The 19,124-nt window shown below is 52.4% G+C and overlaps 6 protein-coding genes across 6 annotated transcripts; 3 read left to right on the top strand and 3 right to left on the bottom strand.

Annotated features, from left to right (window-relative positions):
* Window positions 1-308: 308 nt before the first annotated feature.
* AYO20_03007 (hypothetical protein) lies at window positions 309-2,472 on the bottom strand (the record flags this gene model as incomplete). Its single annotated transcript, XM_022641311.1, has 2 exons — window positions 309-649; window positions 762-2,472. 2 exons carry the CDS (start codon window positions 2,470-2,472, stop codon window positions 309-311), a joined length of 2,052 nt encoding a protein of 683 aa, XP_022502842.1.
* A 1,887-nt stretch (window positions 2,473-4,359) lies between these two features.
* Window positions 4,360-5,914, top strand: AYO20_03008 (hypothetical protein; the record flags this gene model as incomplete). Its single annotated transcript, XM_022641312.1, has 2 exons — window positions 4,360-4,776; window positions 4,835-5,914. The coding sequence occupies 2 exons, from the start codon at window positions 4,360-4,362 to the stop codon at window positions 5,912-5,914; spliced, it is 1,497 nt and encodes a 498-aa protein (XP_022502843.1).
* Window positions 5,915-5,975: 61 nt separating this feature from the next.
* On the bottom strand, window positions 5,976-8,927 carry AYO20_03009 (hypothetical protein; the record flags this gene model as incomplete). Its single annotated transcript, XM_022641313.1, has 6 exons — window positions 5,976-6,378; window positions 7,224-7,527; window positions 7,600-8,509; window positions 8,564-8,661; window positions 8,714-8,752; window positions 8,819-8,927. 6 exons carry the CDS (start codon window positions 8,925-8,927, stop codon window positions 5,976-5,978), a joined length of 1,863 nt encoding a protein of 620 aa, XP_022502844.1.
* An 841-nt stretch (window positions 8,928-9,768) lies between these two features.
* AYO20_03010 (hypothetical protein) lies at window positions 9,769-13,089 on the top strand (the record flags this gene model as incomplete). The annotated part of the gene is made up of 1 exon (XM_022641314.1): window positions 9,769-13,089. One exon carries the CDS (start codon window positions 9,769-9,771, stop codon window positions 13,087-13,089), a length of 3,321 nt encoding a protein of 1,106 aa, XP_022502845.1.
* A 2,226-nt stretch (window positions 13,090-15,315) lies between these two features.
* AYO20_03011 (hypothetical protein) lies at window positions 15,316-16,839 on the bottom strand (the record flags this gene model as incomplete). Its single annotated transcript, XM_022641315.1, has 2 exons — window positions 15,316-16,685; window positions 16,737-16,839. The coding sequence occupies 2 exons, from the start codon at window positions 16,837-16,839 to the stop codon at window positions 15,316-15,318; spliced, it is 1,473 nt and encodes a 490-aa protein (XP_022502846.1).
* A 1,011-nt stretch (window positions 16,840-17,850) lies between these two features.
* Window positions 17,851-19,035, top strand: AYO20_03012 (hypothetical protein; the record flags this gene model as incomplete). Its single annotated transcript, XM_022641316.1, has 1 exon — window positions 17,851-19,035. One exon carries the CDS (start codon window positions 17,851-17,853, stop codon window positions 19,033-19,035), a length of 1,185 nt encoding a protein of 394 aa, XP_022502847.1.
* Between the last annotated feature and the right edge of the window lie 89 nt (window positions 19,036-19,124).

The following is a 19,124-nucleotide window of genomic DNA, read 5'->3' on the forward strand; positions in this document are numbered from 1 at the left end:
TCCGTGCGGGAAGATATATATAGAGATATATTGTGGCTCAGGACACAAGCGTGGTCGTCCGGCCCGTTAAATACAAGAGATGCTGCGTACAATCCTCTCTCGAAGTGGTAAGAAACATTCCTCCTCAGATAGGTCGTCGTATCATGCCCGATTTCATTAGGAAGCAGAGAAGCAACCAGATTTCCTTGATCACATTATCAACCAATTTTTTCCCAAAGAAAAAAAACAAAGAGCAGGATTTCCCACACCAAGAAAGTCATTGCTCTCTCGAATTAGCTTGACAATCATTTGAGAAAGAAAACCTCCAGCTAAACCCGCACGCTGGCCTTGTCCTTTTCACATGCACATCCGTTCTTGCCAGCCGCGACCTCGCTGGGCGTTCTGGCGTAGCTGGGTGGGACGTCGAGGGCCGGGTTGCGCACGAAGAAGTTGCGCGGTCGGAGGAGCAGCGTCATGGGCTCCGTGGGCATGACAGGAAAGTCCTCTGGGGCCGGGAAGTGGGTGATGCCAAAGGTGTGCCACAGCACAATATCTTCATTGTCGATCTTGGCCGTCGGGTTCGCGGCGATCCACTGGGGCAGGCCCATGGACGGTTCGCCCGAGGTTTGCGGCACGTGGCGTCCGGCAGGGTGCACTTGGTCGTCAGAGTCTATTACCAGATGAGAATTGTTAGCAACCGATTACATATTTCGCACGATGTCAGGTATATGAGGTAGGTGAAGGGCAAATGGAGGCGTTGGCCCGACGGGAGAGAAACTTACACTTCGTCACATGCACGGCGTGTCTCGAGAAACCAGCCCTCTTCCACACCAGGGAGCCTTCCTTAGGCAGCAGCGTCGGGACCTCTCTGCTCACCAATTTGTACGACACGGGCTTCTTAGAATAGGGGTTCAGCTTGTTCTCGTTGCACATGTCCCAGGTCCGCGAGCTCGATCCATTGTAGTCCGCCATGGCCTCCTTGGGGTTTGTATACTTTGTCCGCTTGGCATAGAAGGCATTGCCGTAGAAATTCTCTGCAGAGCCTGGTTCACCGGCACCCTGGGCGGCGTCGACCTGGAATACCGTGTTGTTGGGCCCGTCGATGTTTGGGTCGACGCGCAGACAGAACAAGTGTTGATGGTTGTGGGCATTGACACCCGGATACACTTCGGTGCCCCATCCCTTTGTGTCTTCACCGGGGTTCATCGCGTAGGTGTTGAGAATACCGGTGAGTTTGATCTCGAGCTGGAGGGTGCCGTCTTGGTGGAAGACCCAGTAGACGCAGTATTCGTAGTTTGCGGCGGTGAAGATGTGGGAGATGATCAGCTTGCGGGCACGAGTCACGACCACAGAGTCGTCTCTGAAGTCGGAGTGCTTGAAAAGAATGCCGTTGTCTTCTTCGTGGATGCAAATTGCGTTCTTGATCGTTTGTGCCGCGCCAGCCTTGTTCACAAACTCGGCGTCCATGTAGTGAATACTGCCCTTGCAGTCACAACCCAAGCTGAGTGAGTTGGTCATGTATCCACCACCGTACTCGCCCAGGTCAAAGGCGTGTTTGCGTTGATGCGGATGTTCGGGGTTACCGTAGGGGACAACCATTTCTGCAAGTGAAAGCCGGTAGAAAATGGGCCGGGCTTTGTTCTCTACCTTGTCGAAAAAGGAAATGTTGTTGAGCACGATGCCCTCTCTGTAGTTGAAGCCCACATGGACGGACCAGTTCTGCCATTCGATGATGCGGCCATTGATTTTGAAACTGACACCCTCGGGCTGGGTGATGTTGATCGGCTTGAGGTCTGTTCGGTAGCCACCGATCTCTTCGATCGACTTCACATGGTAGTTGTTCGGCGGTGCCTTGCTCAGTGGTCGCCGAACCTTGGGTACGTCGATGTGGATGATCTTCTGCTTGTTTGAGTCGTAGATAGGGCAGAAATCTAGGGGGTAGGAGTACTGGGAGTCGTCGACGTGTGGTCGGTAGTACATCAGTGCCTGCTGAAGTCTGACCGAGGTGCCGAATCTCTCGTCGTATCCAATAGTCCAGGGATCACAGTAGACCTTGTGCATTTCCTCGGGCGGGATGCCAATCAGGCCGCACTGCTCAATGACACCGGGGTCCTTGCGTACGACATGCTCGACGATTTGAAGATCTTCCATGGTGATCAAGGGTTGCACATCGGGAGTGTGTTCCCATTTGATCACCTTGCGCTCGGTAAGGTCGACATGGCCGTCGAACACTTTGCCCTCGGGCGAAATCACCACAATATCGGCAATACGGTGTGGTTTGGGTGTGTGGTCGGGATCAGCCAGCCATTTCAGCATCTGAGCCTTGGGTGGCTCGAGCAGCGTGACGGCGTTGTAGTACAGCTTGCCATACTGTGACCGAAGTAGGGACACGGCTGTCTCGATCTCAAGGGAGGAGAGCGGATCGAATGGATGGGGAGGAGCAACAGTGTTGGAGACCTGTTGGGCCAACTGCTTCACACGCTCAAGAACCATGGCTGATGGTCCGAGGGTATTGATGGACTAGGCGGACAGGGAATAGATAGCGCAATGCGACAGGAGCAGAAGTTGGGAAGAGAAAGGAGGGGGGAGAGCCTCAGACCCAACAGATATATATATGTGTTGTGTGCCCGTTGGCGGCGAACCCGACCATCAACTCCTCACGATTGAAAAGGGCAATGCTATGCTCTAGCCGATACCAACAACCCAGGCCCAAGCATCCAGAGCTCGCCGTCAAATGCATTATACCACGAACGATAAGCAGACAGTGGCCGATAAGGGTCTACGAGAACGTCTTGCTACTCGCCCGCTTCGCGGTCGCTTTCCTCTTTTCCGCATCTGAATCCATCCCCAACTTCTGACTGGCCTGGCAAAGTTTGCCACTTGCGGTTTAGATCTTACTCCACACTTGGGGTTCAGAAAGAGAAGGCGACCACGAGCAAGGGATATCTAGGGTGGTGCGGTGCTCTGCCATTCGGGTGATGGAAAATGGCACTTTCTACACACGAGGCTCGAGGACGCGGGACGAGGGACGAAGCAACCCGCAGTGGCACGATAAGAAGAGCCCAGCGACGATGGGAAACAGCTCTCTGGCCGAGCAAACTCCTCGCACGTAGATCCAAGTCCTGCCATCTCAACGAAACCGGGTTGTTGACTGAAGCCTTTATGAGCAAGGCTGTGCTATATTGGATACAAGGCTGCATGTCCTTGCGAGAGGCAGCCCTTAGAACAAACGTGGATGTGCCTGCGCTGTACCAACCAACCGCTCTCCAGCGTGGATTGCCTTTCTGCCAGTTCCCTCATCTTCGCTTTCTGCACATGGCCACTCCAATTGTCTCATATGTACAATGACCGTTCACCTGGGCCACGCTTTTTTCTGTTGGGTGTGTCTCGGCTCACTCCAGCACTTGGTCGTGAGCAGAGGGAGAGTCGTTTTGCTGCCGAGGTCGTCTAGTGGTGTCCCGACTTTTCCTCATGACCATGACCGTGCGACTCTTTCAGGAACAATTGTTCGAAAATAACATAACCCGTGAACGCGACCACAGCAATTCCAAATCCGGGGAATGCTCCCTTGAATCGATTCCATCTTGAGAAAGGTCCGGTGTATCGCCATGCCTCACTAGACACTTGTCAGGGTTTGTTTGACCATGCTCTGTTGTCTAGCTTACTGTCTGCTCCATGGATCTCTTGCCCGCCACTCTTTACTTGTTGCTGCGTCGGTAAAGGCTTTCATGCTGAAGCCAGTTGGGTTGCTCGGCGGCGCCATGATGAACCGCGGAGTGTGATAGATATGATAGGACCAGGAGCAGGCGGATGTTAGAGCTACAGAGCCCACGGGGGAGTCGTGTCGAGGTGAAGCCGAGTTGGTATCTTCAGAGGAGAGCTTGATGGTGGTACAAGATCTTCGGCTCAGGAAAGCAATCGGCAGGTGATGACCGAAACAGCTCTGTCTTTTGCGAATTATGTCTGACAGAAAATTTACCTGGCAATAGAGACTGCATCCACAGCCTTTTTTTGGGCCAAGCATTGGAAAAGAGTCGTCAGACATGAGATTACTTGGCACTAGCGCAACTGTAGTCTATGCTTCTCTCTACTACGGCCGCGCATTAGTGCCTTTGATGTCGCGCTCTGGGGCCAGACTTTGTCCCGCCGCATGTTGGCCATCGAACTTGCACCGAGTCCTACGCAAATCACAAACACCAAACCATGATCGCTCAACAACCTTCTCTCTGGTAAAGTGGATGGCAGCCTCGACTTTCACACTCATGGGCCAGTCACCCGCTTCCCAATAACCAGCGCAACAGCAAATCTTCATACTCCCGCAATGAACACGTCTGAAATCACACCATCTCCTCCGCACTCTCGATTGCCTCTGACTCCATCATGGCTCCTCCACGTTATGGAAATCAGTCCATAAACGGACCTTATCATATCCAACAAAATCACCTCCAATCCCACGCGTCCTCACATCAACATGGCGCCCTACCGCCTCCCACTCACCTAGGCACCCCGTCCTTCGGCGCCGCTGGCTCCTCCAACGCCAGTCCGTTTGCTTTGACCGGCAACCTAAACAATGGCTTTGAGCGTGGCATGCTCGATGGCGGCCTTCTTCCTAGTCAAATGGCTCAAATGGGATTCTCTAGAGGTGGTCCAGTGCAGGGTCACCAAGCCTACGACGGGCTCGTGGTGCCTCTGGAGAACAAGGACGACGCTAGGATCCGCAATGTCTGGAAGCATAACCTCAAGGAAGAGATGGCGACGCTGAGACAGCTAGTGGACATCTACCCGTACATTGCAATGGTAGGCGACTGTCTTCGGTCTATGGTCATCCGTAACTGCGCTCACATGGATTGTTTAGGACACCGAATTCCCAGGTATTGTCGCGCGGCCCATTGGCCAGTTCACCACAAAGGCCGACTATCACTATCAAACGCTACGGTGTAATGTTGATCTCCTCAAGATGATCCAGCTAGGAGTCACTCTTTTCAAGCCTGACGGTACCCTACCTCCGCCCGACGCCGCTCCTTCGCAGAAATCTCAGTTCCACCAAAACGTCCTTCCTACGCCTTGCACGTGGCAGTTCAACTTCAAGTTCTCCCTGGAGACTGACATGTATGCGAGAGAGTCGACGCAAATGCTTTCAAAGGCTGGCATCGACTTTGAACGGCACGCAAAGCACGGCATCGATCCCAATGACTTTGGTGCTCTGTTGATCAGCTCTGGTCTGGTGCTGGATCCTGATGTCCATTGGATCTCTTTTCACTCAGGCTATGACTTTGGCTACCTTATGAAACTCATGATTTGCAAGCCCTTACCTGAAGACGAGGTCACGTTCCACAAGTATTTGGAGAAGTTCTTTCCCTCCCTGTTTGACATCAAATTCATCCTCAAACATGCCGGTGTTAAGGGACAGGTTAACAGCGGACAACCTCTCACCCAAGAAGCGGCGATGATGGTCCAGCGCATAATGACCAAGTCGGGTCTTCAAGACATTGCAGAAGAGCTGGCAGTGGCGAGGATCGGACAAGCACATCAAGCGGGCTCGGACTCCTTGCTTACTGGGCAAGTGTACTTCAAGATGAAGGAGAAGATCTTCAATGGCACGATCGAGGAGGACAAGTACCGCTCACAGGTTTGGGGACTCAATGCGCAGATGCCAACAGGTGGAAATACTGCCGGTGGCGGCGGTGGTGCAGGAGGGGCCATTGGAGCAGCTCGCGACTTCAACACCCCGAACATGAATGGCGCGACCTTTTACAACCAGAACGGAACACCGACAACCCCACAGACCGGTAACATCGGCATGGCAGGTGGACAGGGAGGAGGAGGACCTTCGTCGCACACGCCTGTCCCCTCCCATACTGGCAGTGCCGGGATGATGGGGTCCATGACACCAGGAGGATTTGGCAATTTCCAATACCAAAAGGCGATGAGTTAGGGGCCCTCCCCTCGAGGTCGTCGCCTGCGTAGAGGAGGCAAAAGAGGACTGGGGGAGGTCTCTAGTCACGGTATTGGTCGTGACGCAAATTCTGGTCTTGATCCGGCGCCTGTTCTGAGCCTTGACTCCGCCCTGGAGACATTTCAGCAACCTTCGAGTCTGTTGGATCCTGCTCCTGGGACTGGATTCTGGCAATGGCCAGCACCGCCGCATTTTCACCTTCTGCCTTTGCACCCAGCGCAGCAGTTTTATCAGTCTCAGCATTGGCAATATCCACCGTTACCTGTACCTCCACCGCTGGAGCCTTGGGACTTTTGGAGTTGAAGATGCTTTGATTTGCATGTATCTGTGTACTCTCCACTTTTATCTCACTTTCCGTGAGCAGTCGCTCTCGGTCCACCTTTTTCCTTTTCTCTGCTGGCGGCGTGGAAATCAAAATCAAGTCGAAATGGTAGTCGGCGTTCCTGTTCTTGTTGCTTTCTGGCTCCCTTTTCGGTACTCCTGGACCGGGGCGGGCGCCTTCATGCTTTGGGTATGTACGGCAGATGGATGGGGGGTTGGGCAGCGGGGCGTGATAATGGGGTTGAAGGATTGGATTCAGAACCGGGACTCGAGAAAGTCCGGGAGGGAGAGGCGGATGGAGAGGGGAGAAGAGAACGCGGAAAAGAAAAAAGAGAGCGAACAAACCAGAAAAAGGAGAGGCATGGGAAAGAACAAGTGATTGAATGATGCAATGCTTGCCTGCGGTCATGCGGCTGTTGTATCAGGGCATGTGTGTTGTGTGCCTTTTTCTGTCTTGTGTATTCGAATCACCGTTCCTTGTCAAGACTTGGTCTTCTGGAGTTTCCATGGTCGTGGAACTCGAGCCCAACCAAGCAAGTACTGTAGGGTAGGTAGGTAGGTAGGTACCTCGTACTTGGGTAGGTGTGCTACATAGAAGGAGAAAAGGCAGTGGAGTCGTCTTGTCTGTGCACACCAAATTACCAATAAATAACCCCTGTCCTTGTGTGTGTGTGTGTGTGTGTGTGTGTCTCGCAAGCAGTCAAGCAGTTGAAACTAAAACAGAAACAGAAACAGAAACAGAAACAGAAATGAATAGAGAGGGAAAGACATTTTTGACTGGCCCCCCAGAAAAGGAGATTCGTGTGTATATATAGATATACCTGGTATATATCCCCGTGCCCACCCGCCAACCGGACTTGAGAGCCGATCCATTTGCTTCTCTCCTCCTTTGCCAACCGAAATCCAAAATTGAACGCCGGTCTTGTCTGCCTGCCTGCCTGCCTGCCTGCCTGCCTGTCTGTCCGACCGTCCATTAATGCCCGATGAATAACTCGTAGGCCTTGCCTTTGAGCCGTTCTCCTCAACGTATAGATTTTCGTGGGTCTTCGTCTTCTTCTTCCCCTTTCCCGGTTCAAAAGTGTCGAGAAAGGTGTCCTTTCGTATTGATTTTGGCGGATAGGGTGCGACTGATGTCCGTCGTGGAATGTTCTCACTGTCTCGTTGCGCCTGATATCTGTCCGCGCTATGGTGATGTCCATTTCCATAGTCTGACACTGCCACTTGTGCGCCAGAGGCCAGATATTTGACGGTGCCGTTCTTGATCGTCTTTGCTGAGTCCATAGTCGGTGACGTTCAGCTTCCCAAATACTTCCTCCACCCATCCCTCCAAACACTTCTTTGACCTTCGTCCGAGACCCCGGGTCTTTCGCCAACTCTGAATCTTTCCCATCGCGCGTCTCTTCCCGTGCCAATGCAGATGATCGTGGAATTTTCAATCCATCCCAAAATCCCTTTCTGTGGCCGGTTTGGCAAGGACCCCAGCGCGGGCAAGTAGGATAGTGTCGACTGATTAAAGCCGGCAGTCTCATCGCCCATCTCAAAATGCGCGGAAGCAAACGAGTAGATGTCTGAGAAAACGCGGGGGAGCAGGGGAATCTTCGAAAGGAACCCCCATTTCTGGTTCGTCGCTGGCTCTTCTTCAGGCAAGGCGGGAATATGTGGTGACTGAGAGCGGCGTTGTTGAGAGGTCGGGCTGAGCGGGCTGGTGGGTTGCGACTGTGAAGAGGGATTTGGCGGCAGATCAAAGACGTGTAAGGTCGATTTGTCCGACGTCACGGCGAGCATATTGCAGTCAGGGGAGATGGCTATGCTGAAAATATAGGCCGGGTCCACTCCACGACGCAGTTCTGCTATCTTGGTACAATTTGCGGTTGAGAAGACACGAATCAATGTGCCCGTCTCACTGGCAGTAGCTAAGAGTTGTCCATCCCTGCTCAGGTCCATCGCTCGCAAGGCAGACGTGTGCGCTGGGATGATGCTTACATTGCCCGACCCCAGCTCCACAAGTTGTACTTTTCCTGGCGACCGGCCCGGGAAAGCAACAATCCTGGAGCCCAAACAGCATAGACCCAGCGGATTGTCTGCAGTTTCAAATATGGCAGTTCTTTCAGGAGGCGAGGAGAACTTGTAGAGGTTGATGCTGTTCTGGATGGCGATGGCGATCCACGACTTGGTCAGGCGAACGCGTAGCACGGCGGTCTTTTGCTCCAACGTGATAGCAACTTTTTGTTTCGCATCGTCCCATATCATAACCTGCCAGATATATATCAGTTTCCGGGCTCTTCATCCAGGTGTCTCACTTCGTACTTTGGTCTGAGGCCATCTTGGGTTCTTTCCACCTCCAACCAAGGCCAGATAGTTATATCGCCCCAGCATTTCAGCTGTACCGATTCCGGCATTCAGATCTATAGCTTGGGTTAGAATGTGAGGGTTCGCAACGCGTCGGAGAGATCGTACCTCTGGAAGCCTTGAGTTCGCAGGGATCCGAATTGAAAACTGGAGAGAGAACATCAATATTCGCCCAGACCATTACACGGGTCTGAAAGGATTCCCTGTACATACCACAGAAGCCCGAGTCGAGGCCAATGGCGAAACAGCTCGCATCGCTGTTGAACGAGGCTGAAAGCGCAATCGGCCCAGCAGAGTCATCGATGACGGGACGGGTATTCATGGTGCAACGGGGATTCAATGATCGACAACAATGCAAGCATTGTGAGTAGAGATAAGCAGGGTGCGGTCAGGGATTGAATAGAACCAATATGGAATTCTGGAAGATTTCCATGATGTGATGTTGGGTAACGATGGTTCTGAGATCAGCGCCTGGACATTGTTGTCGGTTGTGACCATAAAGAGATGACGCAGGTAGACACCTGGAGTGAAGTGCATAGCTAGGTACTTAGGAGCCTAGTGATAGCCCGAGCCAGAGCCTAAGGGTATTTGGGTAGGCGCCTATCCCACAAAGGAGCACTGTACGAGCAGACGAGTTACTTGGGGGGCAGCTTAGAAAGAGCTTAGGGGGCACCGGGGCGTGTGATGGGCAGCTCGGTTAGGCTCGCTAGGCGCTAAGCTTGGCGGATCTGTTGGTCTGTGGGTAGCCGCACCAAACAGCGACATCATTTCCCGCCTCTTGTGGCAAGCATCAAGCCCCGGGCGACCCTTTGGGCCCCTAAAACAATGGTCCCTGCCGATGATTGATTGCAACAGAGGCCAATTGGTGGTGATGGTGTGGCTGTGTCATCCGAGCTCATCCAACGTTCTTCCGGAGTTTGAGAAAGATGTCATGACCTGCCCACGCGACTCAATTTCTGAGGGATCAAATACCCACGAGACCCCGACTATAATCACATTCATACTTGGTACAGTCTTAGAAATAGTATACCGGTTGCTCAACAGAGTCACGCTTCAACAGAATCCGAATTACCCCTCCACGACGGTGATATCCATGTCAACTTGAGCTGGCTCTCGACATCCAACCACAATGTGTTAACAGAACCTAACAGTAACTGACGGCAATGTCATCAAGAGCTAGCGAGGAGAGTTATCTCTCACCAAAACCATGGAGATCCGGGGATCCTTGGGGATCGGGAACGACGCTGCCAGGCACTTATCCGCCCTCGCCCGAACCAAATGAAGTTGATCGGTCTGGGCCTCAATCACTATCAGCCGCCGTCAAGGCTCGAAAGGATGAGTATATCCGAAAGAAGTCGATGAAAATCAAAGTCGGTACTTGGAATGTTGCTGCACTCAGTGGAACTGACAAGGACCTGGGCGCCTGGTTTGTTGGTGGATGTGGTGTCAAGGGCCTCTCGCAGAACTTATCAGGCCTTTCGGTCGACGACAGTGATGACGACTCTGACAGTGACAAGACCGTCGAGTCCGTCGAGGCCCAAGAGGAACGTGTGGCAAGGACAAGGAAGAGTGTTACCGTACCACTGCACGACGGTCCGGCAGAGGCCCACCACGAGCAGATCGACCTGTATGTGCTAGGACTACAGGAAGTCATCGACGTGACTTCCATGACCGAAGCCATCAAACCTTACACAGACCCCAACCCTGCGAAGAAGTGGAAGAAGTCATTGCGAAGAGCTCTGCCAAAGGGTTACAAGAAGGTAGCCGAAGAACAACTCTTTGGCTTGCTTCTCCTCATCTTTGCTTCCCCGGAACTAGCGCCCAGCATTACTTCGGTCAGTACGACGTCGGTCGGAACCGGTTTGATGGGTTACTTCGGCAATAAAGGTGCTGTGGCCGCGAGGATCGTGGTTGCAGAAGCCACCAAACTCTGCTTTATCAACTGTCATCTGGCCGCTGGCGCGGACCAAGCAGCTTTGGCTCGCCGGATCTGGGATACCAGTCAGATTTTGAGCAAAACCCGCTTTTCTCCGGTCACAGACAGTGAGGTCATTGAGCCCAAGGAGGAAAGGATTGGGGACGAGGACTTTGCATTCTGGTTTGGCGACCTCAACTATCGCCTGGACGACATTCCCGGCCAGGACGTCAGGAGATTGCTTTTGCTGCACACACAGAACGAGTACGACGTCCAAAACAAGTCGAAGCGCAAGATCGACAGTGAGCTGGGTTACATATCTGCCTCGACAAGCGACTCGCAACTGCCAGCTCCGCATCCACGTTACGAATACAAAGATGCAGAGAGACCAGCTAGTGAAAGCACCGCCGAACCAGAACTAGACCCCAAATCTGACCCTGCTTCTCTCCATACCACTCTCCAGTCTCTGCTGGCACACGATCAACTGCGCGCGCAACAAAGGCTAGGCAAGGCATTCCACGAAGGATGGCGGGAAGGAGACATAAATTTCTTGCCCACCTACAAATATGATGTGGGTAGTGTTGGGATGTTCGACTCGGGAGACAAGAAGAGAAGCCCCAGCTGGTGCGACCGGATTCTGTACAGAACTCGCCGTGACAAGGACATATATGACGAGAGGGCCAGACAGCGAGAAGAAGCTCGTAAGAAGGATGCTTCGATGAGGGCCCGCGGGATCGACGAGGCCAATGCAGAGCACGACGTCCTATTCGACTACGATCCTGAGACAGATGGACTTGCGTATGGCGATGACTGTGATGAATATGACGAGACACAAGATGTGCTCCACGATGCGGAACTTGTACAATCACACGAGGACTATGGAGACATGGTCGAGCTCAACAACTACATCTCACACCAAAGGATACTCTCATCGGATCACAAACCACTGAACGCCGTCTTCACCATACTGTACGATGCCGTTATTCCAGAACTAAAGGCAAAAGTGCATCAGGACGTTGCCAAACAGTTGGATAAGGCAGAGAACGAGGGCCGTCCGTCGGTAACAGTGGTAGTGGACAGTCATTCCGAAGAGCCAATACCGAACGCTGACGGTCCGGCAGACATGAATGTCGTACACTTTGGTGAGGTGCGTTATGGTGTGAGGAAGACGAGAATGGTCACCATAGCGAACACGGGGCAAATCAACGCCACATTTTCTTTTGTGGAACGCCCACCAGAACCTGGCAGAGGTGTGCATGCAGTACCGAGATGGCTCGAACTCAGCGTCGAACCTGGCTCTATTCATCCCTCTGAGCGTGGTGAGCACAACGGCACACGTGAAATCGTCCTGTCCCCGGGTGAAACCACCGTTATTGACCTGACTATTGACATCTGGGATGGCGAGTTGGTTCACGACTTGAATGAGGGAGAAATAGACCTCGAAGATGTGCTTGTACTCCGAGTCGATAATGGTCGAGATCACTTCATACCCGTCAAAGGCACATGGCTTCAATCATCGTTCTACCGTACGCTGGATGAACTGGTGCTGGCCCCCGAAGGTGGTGTACGGCAATTCCGTCAGCATCAAAAAGCGAATGGCTCAGCAGGAGACACAGAAACCACAAATTCAGCTGCTCATCACTCGGCACCTAAGGAACTGTATACGCTCACCGAGATTCTTCCCATTTATATTGAGCGTTCAGCAGCTGAATGGGGGATGCTACACGAAGGGGAAACGCCGCCGTGGCAATGTGAGAATGGAGGAGCGTCTTGGCCTTTTGGCCGTGACACTTGGACCTTGCCCGAAGGCGAAGAACGGTCCGAAATGTTGGCCGGAGTCAGGGAAGCATTGGACACGGCAAATCGGTTGGATATGAATTTCAACCTCGACGTACCGAGCATTGTTCGACTGGAAGTGCTCGCCGAAACGCTGGTGTCCTTCCTTCAATCGTTGAGAGACGGAATCATCCCTGCTGGGCCATGGGCCGAGGTCGAGAGAAGGCTGAGCGCTTTGGAAAAGGGAAAGACACCGCTGACACCACAAGAGATTCAGGATATGGTCATGGATGCGGTGTCTTCTTCTGCGGTGCACAGCGTGTCGCTAACGTTTATCACCTTCTTGCTCGTCAGAATCGTCAACGAAATGATGATGAACAGTGCTCCGGCGCCTGGGTCGGCCACGCCGACCACGCCGACCACGCCGACCTCGTCACATCGCACCTCCTTTGGGCGGTCGAGGGCGTCCACCGTGTCCACCGACTCCGGACATCGTCTTTCGACAACCACGTCGGAAGCACCCAGTAAGAGAAGCCTCTTCCCGGCACTACGTCGACGGCGCACAAACAGCGTGTCGTCTTCGTCTGCGAAGTCGGAGGCGGGCACGGAGGCGGATGGGGCGGTTGCGGTTACAGAGCGACGAAAGAAGCTTGTTGACGCATACGTGGAGGTATTCGCGCCCGTGGTCTTTCGGGCTGAAAACGAAGCAAGGCTCAAAGGGAAAGACAAGAAGGCGTTGGACGCTCGCAAGAAGCGGATTCTCGAAGCCTTTCTCTGCGAGAGGCAATTTTGAGGGTGTCGATGTCTCGTTTGGACACACCTTGGATACAGCACGAGACCGGCAAGGTATCAGATCCGTACGATATCAGAGAAGGACCCTGCAATTTTTGGATTTTTCCTCCTCTTCCAAGAATCGGTTTCACACTTTCATGGAAACTATGCTGTGTATCCTCCGTAATAGAGAGTCAGTGCCACCACAGAATAGACCACGGACGGGAGAGCTTGGTATGGTGGGCATTGGGCTCTCAGCCTTGCCAATGACGAGGCTGGACTAAGTAATTACACTTGTACGAGGGTCACGATTAAGAGAAGAGGATCCAACGACAGAAACTCAGTCTGTTCTGCATGCCATGCGGAAACCTCAGCTGGGAAGTACTGCGCATCACGCTGCATACACGATTCCCTTCTCCCGTGCGACGAGGCTGAACATGTGCGAGAGCATCCTGGGCACGTGACATTGTACCTAATATGGCATGGCGTTCATCGCGCAGCCTCGACATGATGTCATAAGTTTTCGCCGACGGCACCACCGGCCTGGCGTCTTGCATTCTTTCGAGGACCTTATTCTCTCGTACTGTTGTCGTGGTGTCAGTCAGCTTTTGGCAAAGACGAAAAAAAAAGTCGCTCACTCGCTCGCTTTGTCAGTGCCAGTGTTAAGAGTCAGTCCCACGCCCCCACATCCGACTTCCACTCTCCACCCTCCAGGGCGAAGCGGTCCTTCCGGGAGAGAAGGCGATGTGAGCGGTTTTTCGAAGGGTCTGGTACTTGCTAACTAGGCGGGTAGGTATGTAAGTAAGTAGGTAGATAGGTAAGGAACAAGACCGCGAAGCGATGACGTAGATTTCTTCTTTGGGCGATGCGGCGAGGCGATTGGGTATCTACCAGCCTACCTAGGTATGGTACTGCGAGATTATTGTATAGGTGAGCATGGCATGAACGTACGGCGTGGAAATGTATGTGTGTATGTATATATATGTGGTTTTTCACATCTGCAAGAGCGTTGAATACATTCCATTCCATCACACCGATAACTCCGGTGAAAGACCATTCGAACCGACAATAATTCCAGTAATACTACCTACCTATCTACCTACCTATCTACCTACCTACCTACCTACCTACATAGGTATAAAGCACCCAGACACCTCAACCGCCACACGTCACACGTCACACGTCATTGTATACGTACCTAGACTCTGAACTCTGAACTCGCACACCAAGAGAAAGAGACAGAGAGACAAAAATGTCCACCCTGAAGAAATACGTCCCCAACTTCCTCCTCCCCACCGACCACCCCAGACAGCCGGGCCGCATCTTCGACGTCCCGTCCCGCGGACACCTGTTCCACAAGGCCAGGCCGGAGGCGGGTAACGGGGCTGGCGGCGAGGAGAGCGAGCGTAGAAGGAGTTCCGCCGCTTCCACCGCCAACAACGACTCGAGGAGGGAGAGCTGGCATCCCGGCATGGCGTTTGAGGGGGTGAGGGCGAAGTTGCACTTCTAAAGCTGCTGAAACGGAAAGAACGGGGAGAGATCTATATCACTAGATTGGGTTGTTAAGTAGCAAGCGAGTTGGATCTCTTTGTGGGAAGAGTTTGAGCACATCCGAATCGAGAGGGGGTTCATGTATAATAATTCGAATCAACGAACGAACGAATGAACGAAGCGTTTCACGTGGAGAGAACAAGACAATGCCATGTCAACAAGGTTCATTCCGCTCACTCTCTTCCCCTAATATGACTCTGGGCATCACAGCTACCTACGGACACCAGGTACCGACTGGTCAGAACTGGTTGCTAGCTCTCTCATCAACAGACTTCCACTCCAAGGGTGTTTCGAGTGGTGTTGGTGTCGTGTCTCCTTCAAGCCATTTGTCGCAATGCCCGCCCGCTCATATTCTGAAATCAGCTCTTCGAGGCAAGGACCCTCAAAATGGGGGGTGACAAGTGTATCCCATATCTTTCCTCGCTGATACTTTTCCCACAATCAGCTTCCGCGGTCCGTGCGTTACTGGACACCTCCGAAAGATGCGATGCAACAATCTCGTGCCTCTCCAACTCACCACCTGAGCTCCACCGCTTCGTGTTCGCAGGAACGCCAAACGTTCACTCCAGCAGAACATGAAAAAGTTCATTGCGTTTCCCGAGCCGAGACGTTGAGCCCAATGATCAATCACCATAGAACAGCCAGCTCGCGTGAGACATGAACCTACCCCATACCAATCTTCCGTGAAACAAGGCCCTCATGGTCGGAGGTAAATCACTCCAGGCTGCTGAACAATTTCATGCTCACTCTCCTGTTTAAAACCGGCCGCCTTCTGGTTCTCCCACATAATGTCCGCCTGACGCTCCATGTCTGCAAGAAATTTCTTTGACATGGCGTATGGAGAAGGAATGAATGCCACAATGTGATCATCAAGTGTCTTTGCGGTCTTGAAAGCATCGAAGTATCTGGAGAAGTCGGCCTGGGTGATCGAATTGAGTACAGCTTCTCGACCAGCAACGACACCACCAGAAGCAGTCCCTGCCAACGCATGTGACAAGCGCGGCTCGACTTTGTCACGAATGTAACCGACAAGTGCTTCGACGTGGAGGGAAAGAAGTGGCAATCCGTCAGCGCGGACGAGAGAAAAGGAGCCCACCCTCTGTGAGGACTTGGGGGATGACCCAAACCCATTCGTGCCCGCATAGTCTCTATCATTCGTTCGAAATCTGTGCATTGAAGCTGTTGTTTCCTGACGGCCAGTGGTTGTCGAGGTAATATCTCGCAGGAGAAACAGTGCATCGGCGCTGTCAGGACCAACGTCTGTGGGTTCATTCTCTTCGTCCTGGGGAATCCAAGCGCCGTACTGATTGCGTTTTGGTTTCGGTGGAACGTGGGACCGGATCAGAATCGGAATTCCCAAAAGGTTGGCAATGCCACTACCCTCTGCTTGGAAGACGGAATCGCAGCCATCGAAGACCTGTTGCTGGTACTTTTTTTGAAGCTGATAGCTCGCGATATCTTCGGGGCATGCGATCGACGTCGTCACAAAGTGTTTCTCCAGAAGACACGAGTCTCTGTATCCTGAACGGTATGCTGAGCTGAAGAAGTCTGCGGCACTTCGTGAATCGCGCATATCGACATCCCGAAAGTAGTCGTGCCCACGAGCGCCAACAGTGCCACACAAGAGAAGTATTGGACCTTTGAGGTATTTTGAGCAGGCTCCTGACCGGGTGAAAGCTTGCACTGCCAGGTTCGGTGGCTCTTTGGACGTATCGTCCTTGAAGAAGAACCTGAGAAGATCTTTTTCATCACGACATGCATCCCGCGCTTGGATGCTGTTGTGTGCCAAGTAAATACAATCAGTCTCCCCAGCATGGTCAAAGAATGGCCTCGAATCAAATGTCTCAGAGCCTCCATGCACGATCCAGGTCTTGACCCAGACAAATTTGGGTGGTTGCTTGTCGCCAGGGAAGACGAGTGCCCGCCTAAAATCTACCAAGCCAACTTCAGGGAGAAAGTCGTAGAAAATACCGTCTATTCGACCGTTCGCTTCTGTCACTTGAGGTTTGGGTTCCTGGAACGATGAGCAGATGATTTTATGATTCTTCCAGTCAAGCTTTTGGCAGTCTACCAGGAGAATTAGCATTCAGCTCGTCAACGTAGCCTTACTTTTCGTACTCTTGGAGCAATAGCGGGCGTCTTTGCAGTTGGGGCACACTTTGGTTCCGCGGCGTGGACACATAATACAGGTAGCCTCGAGAGGAAGCGGTCTCAACTCCATTGTGGGAGACATTGGAGTAGACCTTTTTGTTCTGGTAGAATCCGTCAGTTGAATCATCATCAGGGCATCATGGAGCGTGTTTACCTCGCAGTATTAGAGATTCGATGACGAAGCGCTCAGCCTGCCAGCTGAGCTACTATCAAAACTTTTTTAGTGAGGTGATTTTGATGATAGAGCTCTTTAGAAGGAAGGGGAAAGTAAGATAGAGAGTGAGAAGAGGGCGGAGAAAGGGCTCGAGGAAGAGAGCTTGTGAGAAGAGGAGAAATGGTTGGTGCTGAGGGTTTTCAATTTCACTTCGTCTTTAGTAGATTCAAAACAATGCCGCACCCAGGTCAGGTTTGAGTACTATTCTCGGATACACTTGGCGTTGTTCCCTTTCTACAAAACGAGACTTCGCCGTGTGTCCTGGACAATATGTTCCACTCCTTCGACGCAATAGGGCTGCTTTGTCTCTGTCTGAGTTCTTCCATGGTGATGTGCAGATATCCACAATCAACCAATTCTTTGTGGCGAATGAAGAAAGCAGAGGCCTATCTTTCTCTAGGGACTCGAGCCAGCCCCTGGTCACCGATGCGTCTCTGGGTGCTGATGTCGGCTTCGCTCAGGACTCTTGGTATCGGTGGGGACGTTGGAGGGGGCGACGGTCATTTCCAGGTTCTCTAGGGCGAATAGCCGAAGACGGTGGTGAAGGAGAAGAGGAAGATGAGGGAGGACAAGAGATCGATCAGTTCAACAAAGTACCTGGTAGATAGGGCCAATTGGTACTCGGTACATGGTGCATGGTACATGGTAAAGTGAGGTGGGAGTAACCCCATGTGTGTACCTGTGAAATGACGTCATTCTTGGCACTCTGCGCAGCCTCGTCTTCTACCTCAGCCTCGCCCCCATTTCGTCTCCAGATTTCTTCTTGCCAATCAGACTTGACGTGCACAGAACTTCCTCGTAACGTTACTCAACTCTTGCAGGTATCGAGTACTTGGACTGGCACATTCCCGGGGCAGAGCAGCATTGATGCCTCACCATTTACATTTCGTTAAGCAGCGACCTTCAACCACCAACCATGCTGCATCACAAGTGCCTAAAATCTTTGACGCTGTGGATAGCGCATCGATCTCATCGAGTACAGAAAGTATATCCAATCAAACCACGACCTCTGAAGCCAAGACAGACCCTCAGTCCGATGAGGTGCCCATATACTATGTGAACAACGTGGCATACAGGCGACAGAAAGCCAGTACCGAGAACGACCCTCTGATCGACACCACGGCTGCCCTGGCACTACATTCCAAGAAGACAGCCCGACTTCAAAGACGACAGCAAAAGAAGCAGGCTCGGAAAGTGCGGTCCGAGGTTCAGTCGTTCCTAGATCTCCCACAGGAGTTACTGTCGATGATACTGAGCTTCCTGCAACCTTCTGATATTTTCCATTTACTTCGCCTCAACCAGTCCATGCGCATGTTTATTTCAGATAATGAGCGAGCAATTGCTGATGACATCATGAACCGTCACTACTGGGTCCTTAGGCAGTGCTTTCCGCCACCTGTGTCACTCGATCAAGTTCCTCCTGTAGCTCGACCAGCGCTTATGAATGAGCAACGGCAGGGCCGGGGTCGAATCCACAAGATCCAATATCAACACATCAAACAGATCGATCCCTCGAGTGTGTGCACGTGTATGAGTTGCGTCCTCTCCTGGAACAATCTCAACATTGTCCTCGACCTTGCTCATTGGCAAAAGAACTTGGAAAACCGCGAACCTTTACCAATAATCCCGCCAGGACGCAATCCAGATTGGAATGTGAAACTTCTGGATCGACATGCTGCAATTGTCACGAAGGCGACGAGAAGCCCGCTCACCTATGCACGGATCCTGCAAATCCACCTCGACACAACTACTCGCACGATAATCCGGTTTGGCAAATGGGAAATGAAAAGAGACAAGACGCGAAGATCTGAGCCTCGACTGTATCAGCTCACTGATGCAGAAGTCGCCGCGGGGACTGATGAGTTTCTCGAACGCAAAGGACCACCCAGCTACCAACCGCTTTATATGCGCGATAATTATTACACCGTTGGGGCATTTGTGCCACACCGTAAGTGGGACAGGGACGAGCAGAAGTGGTACTACTATGCAAAATGGCCGCGTCCACATGAGAATGATTTGAACTGGATCGTGGCGAGATTCACGCCGAAATAATAATGACGAAGAAACGAGCCTGCTTTGACTGCGGTATCTTTCCCAATTGATACACCCATGTTTAGACTGCATGAACCGCCCGTCCGACA

The sequence above is a fragment of the Fonsecaea nubica genome, assembly GCF_001646965.1.
Source record: "Fonsecaea nubica strain CBS 269.64 chromosome Unknown Scaff13, whole genome shotgun sequence".
NCBI lineage: Eukaryota > Fungi > Ascomycota > Eurotiomycetes > Chaetothyriales > Herpotrichiellaceae > Fonsecaea > Fonsecaea nubica.